General features: G+C 42.0%; 1 protein-coding gene across 4 annotated transcripts in view; it reads left to right on the top strand.

The window, feature by feature from the left end:
- BMS1 (BMS1 ribosome biogenesis factor) overlaps positions 1–16,303 on the top strand; it is a 95,918-nt gene that overhangs the window by 4,292 nt on the left and 75,323 nt on the right. For all 4 annotated transcript variants that reach the window (XM_033942274.1, XM_033942275.1, XM_033942271.1 and 1 more), the window contains exons 3-5: positions 2,294–2,484; positions 9,035–9,114; positions 12,938–13,126. In XM_033942274.1, coding sequence (XP_033798165.1) covers positions 2,294–2,484; positions 9,035–9,114; positions 12,938–13,126 — 460 coding nt within the window. The remainder of the gene's footprint in view (positions 1–2,293; positions 2,485–9,034; positions 9,115–12,937; positions 13,127–16,303) is intronic.

Below are 16,303 nucleotides of genomic sequence, written 5' to 3'. Positions count from 1 at the left end.
ATTAGACATATGTTAGTTTAGAATAGATAGGTTTAGTTTAGGTTAGGTTAGGGCCCTGCTGAAAGAGTCTACCTTGACGTGGTTGCAGGCTTACAAATCTTTTGGTCAAAGAGTGTGGCGACAGAGAAAAGTATGTGTGTATTCGGCCCATGGAAGAAGGGGAGGTCAGGGGGGGAAGGGGTGCGTGTAGGGGCCCAATAGGATTGCTCAGTAAGGGGCCCAGAAATTTCTGATGGCGTCCCTGATTTTGGAGACTATACTTCAAAAAGATATAAACAGGATAGAGTCAGTCTAGAGCAAGGATCTCAAAGTCCCTCCTTGAGGGCCACAATCCAATCGGGTTTTCAGGATTTCCCCAATGAATATGCATTGAAAGCAGTGCATGCACATAGATCTCATGCATATTCATTGTGGAAATTCTGAAAACCCGACTGGATTGCGGCCCTCAAGGAGGGACTTTGAGATCCCTGGTCTAGAGGAAGGCTACTAAAATGGTCAGTGGTCTATGCCGTAAGGCATACAATGACAGACTTAAAGATCTCACTATATATACTTTGGAGGAAAGGCGGGAGAAGGGAGATAGGATAATTTTTAAATGCCTACATGGCATAAATACCCATGAGGCGAGTCTCTTTCAATTGAAAGGAAACTCTAGAGTGAGAGAGCATAGGATGAAGCTGAGAGGTGATAGGTTTAGGAGTACTTTAAGGAAATACTTTTTTACAGAAAGGGTGGTAGATGCATGGAATAGTCTCCTGGTTGAGGTGGTGGAGATAGACCTTTGAATTCAAGAAAGCATGGGACAGGCACATGGAATCTTATAGGGAGAGGAGGAGATAATAGATGCAGCGGATAGGCAGACTGGATGGGCCATTTGGCCTTTATCTGCTGTCATTTCCCTTCCCAGTTTCAACCTAGGGCCTGAAGTGGTTGACAAGAGTAAGTATAAAACTTACTTAACTGAGGGGGTGTTTTACTAAGGTGGCCTAGCCGATTTAGCACTCGCTAAATTAGCGCGTGCTAAATGCTAACACATCCATAGAATAGAATGGGCGTGTTAACATTTAGCGTGCACTAAATCGGCTAGCAGCCTTAGTAAAAGACCCCCTTAAATAGTTCATATAAGCATACAATTAACAGTTTCCTTCTTACAAGCCTGATTGTGATCTCATCAACTTCTCTTGTTGTAATTTGCTTTATCCCTTGGTAACAATAAAATCAGGTTCTGAGCCCAATTAATATATCAAAAATCAACCCATCCCATAGTATCATTTATACAAATGCTGCCACCTACCAACTATCCCTAAAGAATAAAAGGACCATCTGCTCTGGATTGGAAATGTTGTTTAAATGGCTTCCCAGATGATAAAAGCTGGGAGGGAGTGGGGCTACTGGACTGGCAACTGAAGGCTTCAGTAGTAGACAGGAATAAGACTCAGTTTAGGGGTTTCCTGCAGGATACAAAAGTGGCTCACAGATTACATTATTATTACTGTTATTTAATGCACTTCATTTCAAGCCCATCAAATAAAATCAGAATAATATTATAGTATATCAGTGAGAGAGCAGAGGATAGAGAATGACATGGGGACAAATTTTTCCCCATCCCCGCAGGAACTAATTTTCCTATCACAGCAAATTCTTTTCCTGCCCCTGCCCCATTCCTGCAAGCTCTTTCCTCATCCGCACAAGCCTCAAACATAAGTGTTTGAGGTTTGTGCAGTTAAGGCTGAGCTTAAAGGAATGGGACAGGGACAGCGACAAAACTTGCGGGGAGGGGGAAAAATTTGCCCCTGTGTCATTCTGTAGCGGAGGAGTAGCCAAATTCTTAGAGCAGCAGGTTGGGGACCTGAAGTTCAAATCGCACAGTAGCTCCCTGTGGTCTTGAGCAAGTCACTTGACCCTCCATGCCTTAGGAGAAAGCAAAGGCAAACCACTCTTGTATCATGTCAAGAAATCCACAAGGGGGGAGGAAGAGGGTACCTTATTGTGTGGTTGCCAGGCGTCAACTCTGTCTTGAAGGCACATCTGGATCTGGACATGTGTAGAGGGGGGGTGGGACCACTAGGGGTCAGCAACCATGAATAATCTAAAAGAATGAAGATGTAGAGTGAGAAATACTGGAGCAACTTTATTCAAGAGTGTTCAGGGCCCCAAAATGAAAAAAGTTAAAACCAGCAACTTCATTGTACAGCTAATCCACTGGAAATGAGAGGTGTTCATTAATAGAATTTTGTACTTGGGTAGTGATTTTTTTAAAAATGTCATAATTTTATGTCGATTTCTTCAACAGGACTCAAGATTTGAAGACCAAAAAGCATCACATTCCAGTGGTGGATCGCACACCCTTGGAACCACCTCCAGTAGTAGTTGTGGTTGTAGGCCCCCCAAAAGTTGGAAAGAGCACACTGATAAAGTGTCTGATTCGGAACTTCACTAAGCAGAAACTGACAGAGATCCGGGGTCCTGTGACCATTGTATCAGGTGAGAGCATGGAATATAATCTTTTTTTCATTCAGCACACATTTTCTGCAGTATGGTCTTTCTCTTCGATACAAAAAGCATAGTTTTTCCTCATTTGTTAGCCCCTATTATAGCTTTGGGGCTGCAGATATTGTTCTTCCTGCTTTCCACAGTTCTGCAACTAGTAATTAGTGCCCAGAATGGATTTGTTGGGGAAGGATACAGGCAAGAAACAGAATGGAAAAGGAAGAATGAAGTTAGGGAAGAGCAAAATAAACAAACCCTCACTTAAACCAAGGCAAAATGATAAAAATAAACAAAATGAGACCCCCCCCCAAGAAACAAGGAAAGAAAAACCATATACTATATATTTCTCCATATAGATATACTGTATATAGCCATTTAACCCTAGCTTCTATAGTTTTACCAAGTTTCCAAGTTTTATTATGGTTTGATATACTGCATTTCAAGGGTAGTGTCGATGTGGTGTACAGTAATTACAACCTGAGTAAAGGAGGGAGAAAACAAGAGAAAAAAAGATCTTGGAGGGAAGATGGTAATGGAAAAATATATACATTTTTGCTAGTGTCAAAGTTTTTTTTTCCAAAAAATGGTTTTAATAGTAGCACCACCTGTGCTTTGCAAAATCTAGCAAGTAAAGTCTCTTAAGGAACTTAAGGAAAAACATTTCTCCACTTGAAACTTAAAAAAAAAATACAGATACTAAATTCAATAACTCCTCTAAAATTGAACTTGCCAATTAAAAAAATGTAAGACAGATGCGACAGTCAGCCAGCCTGCTTTTCTTAAACCTGAATTATTTAAGGAATCTAATTTACTTTCCATGGTCTGTCTGTCTGTCTTTTTTTTTTTTTTGGGTGGGCGGGGGTTTGATCAGTTCATCCAGAGGGTCCCTTGACTCAGTACAGTGACTTGCTTTGTAAATAGATGCTACTACCCTGCATTTTAAATGTATTACAGTACTCTGATGTTCTTCCATAATATCAAAAGCTATGTAATTTTAGTGTTCTTCAGAAATCAAAACTAATGGGATGCAGTTTCCGGGGGAGGGGGAGTCATGCTCATGTGCTGTATTTATTTAAACATTCTGGGTGTGAAAACTCTCATTGGGGTTAACATTAAACTTCTTGTACCAAGATCTTAAGAATTTCTTGTGAACGTTTTTTGGTGGAATTTGAGGTTTTGGGAATCGTGATGTAGTTAAAGTTGACTGTGATTATTTTCTTGCAAATGAAATTCAAAACAAAAAGGCAGCAGCACTCATTCCATCAAGTTAGAAAGGAGTTTCTTGGTGTTTAGAGCACTGGGCTTGACATTCAACAATGCCCAATTCAAATACTACTACATCTCCTTGGGATCTTGAGCAAGTCGCTTAACCCTCTGTTGCCTCATTAAACTGTAAGCCCTCTGGGGATAGGGAAATACTGAGAGGACCTGAATATAATATAGTATAATGCAACATTTATTTATATATCACAAATACCTTAGCAAAGTTTATTGTGATTTACAAATGATAAGAAATGGAGACAATATCCAGAATTACAAAATTAAAAATCCACATTAAATTCACCATTCCTTTAACACATATTCACTAAACAAATGTCTTCAGAACCCTTTTAAAACTTTTATAATTACTCACTGAAGTTACATGATCTGGCAAATTTTTCCAAGATTTTGCAGCTTGATATGCAACTGTGGAAGTGACCAATCTAATCTTGTATATGTCATTCCACTTGCCTCTGGAAATCAAAATAGAGAGTTTTGCCTTTAGCAGAGCAATCTTGCTTCAGAGTAGCATGATAAAAAAGACATATAAAGTGGTGTTTTGCCTTGGTAAATTTTAAACAGCATACACAAACTTAAACCATATTCAGTTACATGTACTCCGAATTCTTTACATGTTGTGATTTATCCCTTTCTGTGAACTGGCTTGCATTGAGGAAGTACTTACAATTTTGAGCACCTTCTCTATAGAGGTGAAGTTCCAGTCCACAGCCCAGTTTTTTTGTCTGCAAACAAACTGTACAGAGGGGTCTGATCTACTGTGCTTAGTTTTTGTTTTTAGGGTTTGTTTTTTTTTTGCTTTCTTGTGTTTGATGTTCAATTTTTTTTCTGAGGCATTGGTGCCCTGAGACCCCATTCTTGGGGATTCTCTGCCTGGGAAAGGATGCTGACCTGCTGTGTCAGTCTGCAGCTCTGCAGGGCAAGCCTTTGGGTGGACCTAGAGAGCCATCCTGCTGTATTTTCTTCTGGGCTCGGGGATCATTCCCCTGGGAGCCAGTTTGCCTCCTCTGAAGATTTTGCCGGTGCGTAGGAGCAGGAGGAGGGTCCGGGCACCCCTCCTGCTCCCGAAGATGTTGGGGAGCCTTTCCCAAGGAGCAGGAGGGACCGGGCACCCCTCCTGCTCCCAACAATTTAACAGGCCGGGCCGGGCCAGACAGCCTGGCCCGACCTGGGGTGGGCTGGGCTGGTTAGGAGGCCTAGGAGCAGGAGGGACCGAGCACCCCTCCTGCTCCCAACATTTTTAAAGGTATGGGGAGGGAGGGGGGTGGCTCTGGCCGGCCCTGCCAAGCCCAGCCCGACCATGGGTGGACCAGTCGGGTGTGGTGGCCCAGTCTGGGGTGGGCCATGCTGGCAGGAGGGAGGCCTAAGGAACAGGAGGGACTGAGCATCCCTCCTGCTCCCAACTTTTAGTACCCGAGGGGGGAGGGTGTTGGGGTGAGCAGCCGTGACTTAAAAAAAAACAAAAAAACTTTTCCTTCGTGCGGGCTGGCTCTCCTGCTCCCTCCTTCCAGGCAATCTTGCCGCCCAAACTCTCCTGCTTTCTGCCGCCTTCCGTGTAGTGCAAGCCCGCAGGTTTAAAGTGGGGCTGCACTGCGGCGTGCAGCACCGCTTTAAACCCGCAGGCTCGCACTGCAAGGAAGGCGGCAGAAAGCAGGGCTGGAAGATCGGGGCGAGCAGGCAGGAGACATGGGGCAGAGCAGGGCTTCTATGGAGCTGGAGAGTCAAAAAGATGTTTTTGACTGGTCTCCAGCAGTCGCTTCTTGGGTTGAGCGGCCAGCCCAGTCGGATCCGTAATTTTGGGTAGTGAATTGGATCACTGTCCAATTTGCATGCACGGTTTCGAAGCGGATCACAGGTGGAGGTGAGTGAATCAGGTCGGATGGAAATTTGATAGTTAAGTGGTAGCAAACCGATCAGTAGACGATCAGTTTTCTTAGTGAATATAGCCCTTGTATGGGAATCAGTTAACTCATAAATTAGCATGTGCTGTTTAATGCATAATGTAATTCAAATCTGACTGAGGCTTACCTTTACATTCTTATCCAAGTGGCTCACAAGCACTACTTGATGCTTCTGGGGAAGCCTCTTTAAGTCTATGCCCTCTGGTTTGTTCTAGCAAACTGTTCCTGTGGTAGTTTGACAGTTGGCATGTGCTAATTTAACGCCTAGCCCCCACCCCCCTCCTCACTTGTAAAGTAACCATGCCTGAGAAACTCCCTAAACCCTTACTTGTCCTGTTTGTCTGTTTGATTAGATTGTAAGCTCTACTGAGCTGGGACTGTCTCTTGAATGTTTTAATTACATTACATTACATTAGGGACTTCCATTCCGCCTATACCTTGCAGTTCAAGGCGGATTACAAAAGAGCTAACTGGACATTTCCAGTGAAGTTACAACAGTTTTGGGTTTTGTTTTGTTTTTGGTTACAAGGGAGGAGAGGTACCTGGATTAATTCTGGAAGAACTTGCAAATTGGATATTACATTGACTGTACGTTACTGTGTGATATAACAAATAGATTACAGTTAGAGTACAAATAAGATTACTTTACATTTCAGGGATCTGAATACTTGGTTGGTGTTTTGGGGAGGAAGAGATTATTTAAGTGGAGGTTTTGGGGGAGAATTTATCTAGGAGGATGGGGAAGGGTTGGGTTAAGATATCTGGATAAATTTTTTGAAAAGTAGGGTTTTGATTTCTTTTCGAAAAGTTTTGAAACCGCCCGTTGCCGTCAACAGGTTGGAGATGGAGTGGTTAAGTTTTGCTGCTTGCGTCGCCAGAAGGTTATCAAACATCTTTTTGCGCTGAGTGCCCTTGAGTGGAGGGAAGGCAAAAGGGTTCGGAGTTCTTTGTCTTCAGGTGAGGATCTGGTTTAGGCGGTTGTTTAGATAGGGGGGAGGGCGGAGCCGTTTAATGCTTTGAATAATAGACAGTAGAATTTGAATTGAATTCGTGCTTGCATAGGTAGCCAGTGAGAGTCTAGGAAGGCAGTTGTAATATGATCATATTTTCTCAGAGATTAGATCAGTCTGAGGGCAGTGTTTTGTATAGTCTGAAGTTGTTTTATCATGTTGGCAGGACAAGGTAGATAGAGGGAGTTGCAATAGTCCAGTAGACCTAAGACTAGGGATTGGACCTTCTGTTAATGTGGTTTGAATCCATAGCATGAGGTTGGCTCTGAATGTGGTGGAGGAGTTTGATAACAGGTAGGTGGGGCAGTTATTTAGGTCACAAGAAGCTTGGCTGTATTTTTGTACAGTTGATTCATATCCGACCAATGTAATACGGGGAAGACTGTCCAGCTTCTGTCTGCGGCGATGGCTTCTCCTGTTGAAGGGTTTGTTGTTATCTTGTCGAGGTGGGTGTGAGTTGTTGAATGCGGTTCTGATCTTGGTGATCATATTTTTGAAATGATCTGCTAGTTGGATAGCTGTTGGTGGGTGGTTTCCTTGTGTAGCTAGGTGAGGTTTGATGTCGGTGAGATTCTTTACTAGATTGAATAGCTTTTTTGTGTCTAGGGTTTCCGTGCCTATCATTTTGGAGTAGTAGGCTTTCCGTTTTTCCTTGAGTTTGTTCTTGTATTGGTTGATTTGAGTTCTCCATGCTGTTTTTGTGTGTTCTAGGCTCTTTTTCTTCCATTCTCTTTCTAGTTGTCTACAGAGCTTTTTTAGTTGGAGAAGTTCAGTGTCGAACCATTTGTCTGACGGTCTGCAGATTCTGGATTTTGATTTTTCAGGAGCTAGCTCATTCAGGATGGTTTTGCTTACAGTATGCCATTGTGTTATGAATTTGTTTGGGGCTATATTGGTGATTGCGGGGTCTGCTTTGTCCCAGAATGTGGAGGGTTCGATTTTTTTTTTGGCGTGTTTTGAAGGAGGTTTTGGGAGGGGGTTGCTTGTTATTGCGTTGAGCCCAATGTATTGTGCTTTACGTCTAGTAGCACTATTGAAATAATAAGTAGTAGTAATTCATCCATTATTTGCGTTCTGTGTTAGGGGGGCAGGAACTGGGTGGGTTATGGGTGGCAAATGTGTATGGACCCCACATTGCAGTTAGCATACAGTACTTACTGTATGCTGTTACTTTTATAGTTACTGTGGATGTACTTAACACCTACTTGAGGAGGCATAAGGTACATCTGCCCTAATTTTACAACAAGGGGGGGGGGGGGTGAAGGGAGAGAAACGTCAGCATGCACTGAGGTTGCCAGTAGGCTCCAGATTTGCACAATGGAGTTTATTCAGGCTTGTGTTTACTCCGTTGTATGCATGGTCTGTAGCCTTGCTTTTCTAAGGGAATGAAGTTGGGAAATCAGAAGTACAAGTCTCTAAATGCAGTGGGGTAAAAGAAGACTGGTCAGTCTTACTAGAAGAATCTGGAGCCAGTTGGCAACTAGTATTGCTGTTGCATCAAGTGTCCAAGAAGAGGAGGCAAGGTGAGCAAACATGAAATTCTATCAAGACAGGGAAACCAGGCAGAATGGATGAACTAAATAATCCTTATCTGCTTCTGGCTCAGCTTCAACTATTGGGTGCCATGCAACTAAACTTTGGATTATCACAAGTTTTACCAAGGATACAGTGTATAACGTTTGGTATATATGCAGCTTTGGACTCCTGATGCAGGCAGACCTTGACAAAACATGGCCTTGTAGGATCATTATGACTGCATGATACATACCAAAGAAAAATGGGGAGTCCCAATGATCCGCAGTGAAAACAATCCTCCGATGAAAACAAAAAAATGGATTCAGATGTTCTGGAGATAATTTATTATATATATGAGGGTTCGGTTGGATTTTTACCACTGTATTTTTTATCATTGTACTTTTTTTCATTGAATTTTCATGTTTTTATATGTCAGTATATAATAAATTATCTCCAGAACATCTGTATCCATTTTTTTGTTTTCATCGGAGGATTGTTTTCACTGTGGATCATTGGGACTCCCCATTTTTCTTTGGTTTAGCCTGATACATACCCCTGAATGTCAACTATGGTGGGCTCTTGAATAGTCTGTTTCTCTTCTGGGTTATCATTGCTCACTTGTACTTTTTAGTGTACAGTAGAAGATCATCCCGAAAAATAGAAGGGGTGCAATAGACTTTCCAAATATTTTATTTATAGTATATTTTTTAGGCTACTCGATACCAAATGTTTTAAATTACTACAAAGTGCTGGGATGGTGGGAGAGCTGTTCAGGTGACCTGTTTGCTTTAAGGGTAGTAGCTTTGTGGTGTTTGTTCTAAAATGGTTCTGTTCTCTTAGGCAAAAAGCGCAGATTGACGATTATTGAATGTGGATGTGACATTAACACAATGATTGATTTGGCTAAAGTTGCTGATCTGGTGAGTAAGCAATGAGGCACAATTTGTATCTGTGTAATGCATTTACCTGCAAAAATTCTCCATTATTTGACAATAGGTTGTGTTAATTTGGTTTCTTTGCTTACAATGCTACCTTCAAGAGAATACTTTTTTTTTTTTTTTTGGGGGGGGGGGGGCTATAGGGTTATGTGCGACATTACACTTTTTCTGAAAGTAATGTTTTTTCCTTAGCACTAGCAGCAGATGAATCCAGAGACTAGTGGGATAGCACACATCTTCCAGCAGGTGGAGATAGAGATCTGATTTGCAGGTGTCCTCTTGGATGGCTCTTCTCCTGGCTAATCATTATACTTTATCTCCAGCAGGCGGTGGATGCTATCCTTGTAGCTCCTGGCTTCAGGAGGATCAGAATATCTTGGCCAACAAATTCAGCAGATTTCTTCAGCCTCACAAATAGTCTCTGAACTCCAATGTACTTCATCACATCTTTGAATTATAGGGAACTCCACAGATAGACCTTTTTGCATCTCCCCCCAAATCACAAATTGCCTCAGTTTTGCTCCAGACAGTATTCTCCACAACGTCTCAAGGTAGATGCATTTATCCTGGATTGGTCGAACTAATTCCTTTCTGCATTTCCACCAATCCCTCTCAGTCTGAAGACCTTGGTCAAGTTAAAGAGAGAAGCAGCCACCATGATTCTGATAGCTCCTTGGTGGCCCAGACAACTTGGTTCTCCCTTTTACTTCAGCTGACCGTCAAGGATCTGATTCCTTTACAGATCTTTCCATCTCAGTTCACACAAAGTCACAGATCCATGTTACATCCCAATCTACTTGACAGCTTGGTACCTTTCGGTGTAACTTCCTATGATTTTCATCTGTCTGATTCAGTTCGAACTATTATTGCTGCATCCAGAAAACCATCTACACAGCAATATTATCAACAGAAGTGGACACATTTTGCTTCCTGGTGTTTTCTTCATCCACTTCACTTCCTTCAGTTTTGGATTACCTTCTACATAATTCCACTTCTGGACTCAAAACCACTTTGGTCAGAGCACCTCAGAGTTATTAGTGCTTTCCATGCTCCTATCAATAATAAACCTCTGGCAACTCATCCTCTAATTTCAGGGTTTACGAAGGGACATTTTAACTCTAAACCTCTGCTGAAACCACCTCCAGTTGTCTGGGATCTTAATATAGTTCTTGCCAAGTTAATGAATCCTCCATTTATGCCACTAGTGTCTGCTCATTTCAAGTTTCTCACTTGCAAAGTTGTATTTTTGATCGCTATGACTTCTGCTTGTTGAGTCAGTGAGCTTCAAGCATTAGTTTCTGATCCACCATATACAGTATTTCACCATGACAAGGTGGTTGTTTGCACTTATCCTAAATTCCTTCCAAAGGTTGCCATGGAATTTCTTCTGAATCAATCCTTTGTACTTCCAGTCTTTTTTTTTCCAAAGCCTCATTCTTATCCTGAAGAAGCAGCTCTTCATACATAGCACGCCAAGGCACACTTACAGTCCAAACTTCAAAGGACTAAGTCACACACCTCAACTGTTCATCTCCTTTGATCCCAACAGGCTAGGCTGTCCTGTCACCAAGAGAACTATTTCTGCATGGTTGGCGGCCTGTATTTTCTTCTGCTATGTTCAGTCTGGGTTGCACCTCGAGGGACATGTTACGGCACATAAAGTTCGAGTGATGGTGACTTCAGTGGCTTTCTTACATTAATAATAATAATAACAGCTTATATACCGCAATACCGTGAAGTTCTACTCCTATTGATGAAATTTGCAAAACAGCCACATGGTCCTCAATTCACACATTCACATCTCACTACTGTCTAGAATCCTATTCCAGATGAGATGGTCATTTTGGCCAAGCAGTAGTATAGAATTTATTTTCTATCTAATGGCCAACTCTCCCTCTATCCTATTATATTCAGCTAGGGAGTCCCACAGGTGAGAATATGCTGCCAGCTTGTTTTAGGATAAAGCACAGATAATTACTCTAACAGGTGTTATCCGGAGACAGCAGGCAGATATATTCTCACATCCCTCTCACCTCCCCTGGTTGGCTTCTTAGCTTGTTTATGGAACTGAGGTATTACAAGCCCTAGTCGGGAGGGAAGGCACTCGCACATGCGCGGTAGCAGACAGTATTAAAGCTTTTGAATTCTTAAAGTGCCGGTGCACTTTTCACGGTCCGTACCTGGCTCCTTGGATGACGTCGCCCACATCTAGAAAGAAATAAACTTCTGATAACAAGTCAACAGGGCTTCTGCAAGGGAAGATCGTGCCTAACGAACTTATTGCACTCCTTCGAAGGAATTAAGCGGATGGACAAAGGGGACCCCATAGACATCGTATACTTAGATTTCCAGAAAGCCTTTGACAAGGTACTCCATAAACGCCTACTTCGGAAACTGAAGAATCATGGGGTGGAAGGAGACGTACATAGATGGATCAGGAATTGGTTGGCGGGTAGGAAGCAGAGGGTAGGAGTGAAGGGCCACTACTCGGACTGGAGTAGGGTCACGAGTGGTGTTCCTCAGGGGTCGGTGCTCGGACCGCTGCTATTCAATGTATTTATAAATGATCTAGAAACAGGGACGAAGTGCGAAATAATAAAATTTGCAGACGACACCAAAATATTTAGTGGGGCTAGGAATAAAGAGGACTGCGAATATTTACAAAGGGACCTGAACAAACTAGGAGAGTGGGCGACGAGATGACAGATGAAGTTTAATGTAGAGAAGTGTAAAGTCTTGCATGTAGTAAACAGAAACCCGAAGCACAGCTATACGATGGGAGGGCTGTTATTGGGTGAGAGTACCTAAGAAAGGGACTTGGGGGTAATGGTGGACGAGAAAATGAAGCCGTCGGCACAGTGCGCAGCGGCCGCTAAGAAGGCAAATAGAATGCTAGGTATAATCAAGAAAGGTACTACAACCAGAACAAAAGAAGTTATCCTGCCATTATATCGGGCGATGGTGCGCCGCATCTGGAGTACTGCGTCCAATATTGATCGCCGTACCTTAAAAAGGATATGGCGTTACTCGAGAGGGTTCAGAAGAGAACGAAATGTTTGATAAAAGGTATGGAAAACCTTTCATACGCTGAAAGATTGGAGAAACTGGGGCTCTTTTCCTTGGAGAATAGGAGACTTAGAGGGGATATGATTGAGACCTATAAGATCATGAACGGCATAGAGAAAGTGGAGAGGGACAGATTCTTCAAACTGTCGAATACTACAAAAACGAGAGGGCAATCGGAAAAGTTGAAAGTGGACAGATTCAAAACCAATGCTAGGAAGTTCTTCTTCACTCAACGGGTGGTGGACACCTGGAATGCGCTTCCAGAGGGTGTGATAGGACAGAGTACGGTACTGGGGTTCAAAAAGGGATTGGACAATTTTCTGAAGGAAAAGGGGATAGAAGGGTAAAGATAAGGGATTGCTACACAGGTCCTGGACCTGTTGGGCCGCCCCGTGAGTGAACTGCTGGGCACGATGAACCCCTGGTCTAACCCAGCAGAGGCACTGCTTTTGTTCTTATGTTATGTGAGAATATCTACCTGCTGTTTCCGGATAACACCTGTTACGGTAAGTAACTGCTATCTCCACCACTATTTGAATTTAGATGTAAAGATGGACATAGAGGCTCATTTTCAAAGCACTTAGACACACAAAGTACCATAGGTTTTTATGGTACTTTCTGTGTCTAAATGCTTTGAAAATGAGCCCCATTGGGAACAGGGTGAAGTATGTGTGTGTGCGTGTGTGTTGGTTTTGTTTCATCAAGTGGCTATGTTCACCATAATTCCTTTACTTGCCAGGTTCTGATGCTCATAGATGCCAGCTTTGGATTTGAGATGGAAACATTCGAGTTTCTAAATATTTGTCAAGTGCACGGCTTCCCCAAAATCATGGGTATACTTACTCACCTGGACACCTTCAAGAATAACAAACAGCTACGCAAGATCAAAAAGAGACTGAAACATAGGTTTTGGACTGAGGTTTATCAGGTATGCTGAGCTAATGTGCCTTCCTGTATGATTGTGTTGCAGGTTACAGTTGCAGTTTGGTTTATTAGAACAAGAAGTTAGGATCGCACTTTTCCCATTTTATAACCTTTTTCTTTTGTTCCCTTTTCCTAGTTATTTTCTTTGACTAATTAATTATTCTTTCCTTCTCAAAAGCACCTTCCTTCTCTAAATATCTTCATTCTTTAGTTTCACACTTTTGTTCCTTCCGTGCCATTTTTATCCCTTCACTTTCCTGTCCAGTCTTTTTGTCCCTTTCCATGCTCTCAGCCCATGTCTTTTTCCTTTCCTGCCATTCTCACACTTCCTCCTGACCTCCCTATTCCTTCCTCCCTTATCGCTGCATTCTTTACCACTGCCATTTATGTTTTAGCTCAAAGTACCAGTGCCCTATGGCCAGGGCATGATTAAAGGTAGGCCAAATAGGCACGTGCCTCAGGCCCGAAGAGTTCAAGGGGGCCCAGAACGCTGCCTGTTCCAATGAAGTTGGTATATCTGCCTCTGGGCCTGGTTCCAGACGTCCAAGTTCTTCCTCTTGCCTTCTTCATTATTCAGTGCAGCTGAACTTGCAGTCTTCAAAAGGCCACAGGCAGCGGTTCCTATATGCTGCCTTCGGCTGACCCCAAAGCCTTTCCTCTGATGCTAGGATTTTGTGTCAAAGGGAAAGCTGCTGGGTCAGCCGTGAACAGCATGTAGGAACCACTGCCAGTTGCTCTTTGAAGACTGCACGTTTGGCTGCACTGAATAAGGAAGGAGGTGGTGCTACTTGGACTTCTGGAGCCATGCCCAGAGGTACACATTTGCAGGAGGTAGGCCAGAGGGCCCAGTATATTTGGGTGCCTAGGCCCACCGAAGAATTAAATCTGCCCTGCCTATGGCATTGACAGGAACAGTTGAAATATTGTGGCAGCTAAAGAAAGGATGCAACTGTGATGATACAAAACAATATCTGAAGGTCTTTCCCCCCCCCCCCCCATATGTTGTCTGACTACTTTGTTGGAGGGATGCAACCTTTATATTATAAAGGCAATTCTACAACTTGACACAGGCAGTTATATTTGCCTTAACTGGCACTTATGTATGCAAGTATGCTATAAGAGAGCATAGAAGTTTGGGATATGGGAACCTCCAAGCTACTCAGACTCTGTCTGTTGCACTTAGATGTACTTGTGACAGCCATAGCCCTAGACGTTCATAGGTGCACCTGAATCTAGATACATTGATGCCAATTTATGCTACTATTTTATAACGGACTCTTGCTGTTTGTAAAATTAATGCTCATGGTGCAACATTGAGACACTTAAGTTGAGGTCCCAAGTTATAGAATTGCTCTCTATGTCCTTATTGTCTTTTCTGTAATGAATGACCTTGAGAGGTTTCAAGAGTCTAAAGAAATAATTACTGTTTGTGTATAAAAATGGAAATATGCGTTTATATTTGTTTTTTCCACTATTTCTACTCCGAGCTCCCTGGGGACTTCCGTCATAGTCTTTTATTTTACAATGCAAGTTACATTGAGTAATAATTATGATAAGTATGCGCCTCAACCTCTGAGTACATCAAATCTTGTTATATGATGACTGTAATAACATCAAAGAATGAGGGAACACACTTCAACCTAACAATTATATAAAGCAACTAGTGTGTATTTTATTTTATTTTTTCCTGCTGAGTGTGTGACATATATTTATAACAGTGTAGAAAAACAGCCTCAAAGGCTCAACAAGCAGAGAGAGCAGAAAAACTGCCCAAATGAACTAAGCTTTTTTGCAGCACAGAAAACTATCTGGTGTTGCCAGAAAAAACAAGAGCACAACTAAAATCCCACTTTCTTTTAGGAAAAAACAGAGTGCTAAAAAAAACAAACAAAAAAACTGGCACTATTTAAGTAGTTTATCAAAAGTAGTCATCCCCCAGACAGGAAAACAAAATTATATGCAGGTAAAGGTTCTCTAAACTAAAAATGCAGGGATATCAAAACCCAAAAACAAAAAGAGAAGACTTGTCTTTATAAAAACAAACAAACCCAAAACTAAGCAAAAGAGTAAACTTATCTTAAATATATGTTCTGTTCCTTAATAAAACACTCTCTTTTGAGATCTTTTGAGACGCAATTGGCGTCCGGATGAAAGTGTGATCGGACTTGTTACACCCTGAGGCAGCTTGACAGTGAAACGCTGGCCACCGTTGGTGTACCGATCCTTAAAGGAGAAAGTTAAGTCATTATCTTCTTCTACTTCACTCAACTCTGAAAGCAATTTTCAAACACATTGCTAGGACCATCTAAAAAGGAGGTTTTGTGCCAGTGAAGTGATCGCCCGAACACCGCTATTCCACCATTGTGGAGGTGGGCGGGCCCCTGCCTGAGGCTTTTTCCTCCGTTAAGACTGGCTTCTGCTTGTGTTTTATTACTGTTATACCTTATTTATTCCATTTTGGTGAAAGTGTTTTTGTTATTAGTGGTTTTCACCATATCCGGGTTTTTTTTGCTATCATTTAACACAATTATATTTGGGAGCTCCCTTTTCCCATTTGTCTTTGTCGTATTTATCTCAGTAGTTGTTCTTTCCTTCTCAAAAACATCTTCCTAAGTTGTATCCTTCATTCAGTTTCATACTTTTGTTCCTTCTGCGTCGTCCTCTAGTCTTTTCAGCCCTTTCCCTGCTCTCAGCCCTCATCCCCCTCCAAACCATCTAGAAGAGCACTTGTCAAAATGAGTACTTTGCTAAAACCTAGACATGTCCAGAAGGAAGTGTAAATTCTAATTCTGAACTTGATATAGTGCGGGGTTAGACATGTATATTTTGGCATTATCCCAGTCCTGTCCCATCCATGCTTAGTGTATGCCCCCTTGCCATGTGCACATTTGTGATATGCACTTGCAAATCCTTGCTTTCTAAAATTAGGTTTTCTATGTTTATTTGATATGCAAATATAAGTGCCAGTATCATTATTTGGGCTTCTAAAAAAACCACCATAGCGTGTCATTAATAAATACATATACAGTATCTATTTTTATAGAAAGACAAGTGTCAATAGTAGATAAAAAGATGGGTCTTTAATATTGATGTTTTCTGGTGGCTGGGTTATGAAGAATCACATGAAAATTATTTCCAGTGTGCCACTGAATAGGGGTTTTTTTTGTTACTTTTATCATGT

This window comes from Geotrypetes seraphini, chromosome 4 (assembly GCF_902459505.1).
Source record: "Geotrypetes seraphini chromosome 4, aGeoSer1.1, whole genome shotgun sequence".
NCBI lineage: Eukaryota > Metazoa > Chordata > Amphibia > Gymnophiona > Dermophiidae > Geotrypetes > Geotrypetes seraphini.
This window is presented reverse-complemented; position numbering and strand designations above follow the sequence as displayed.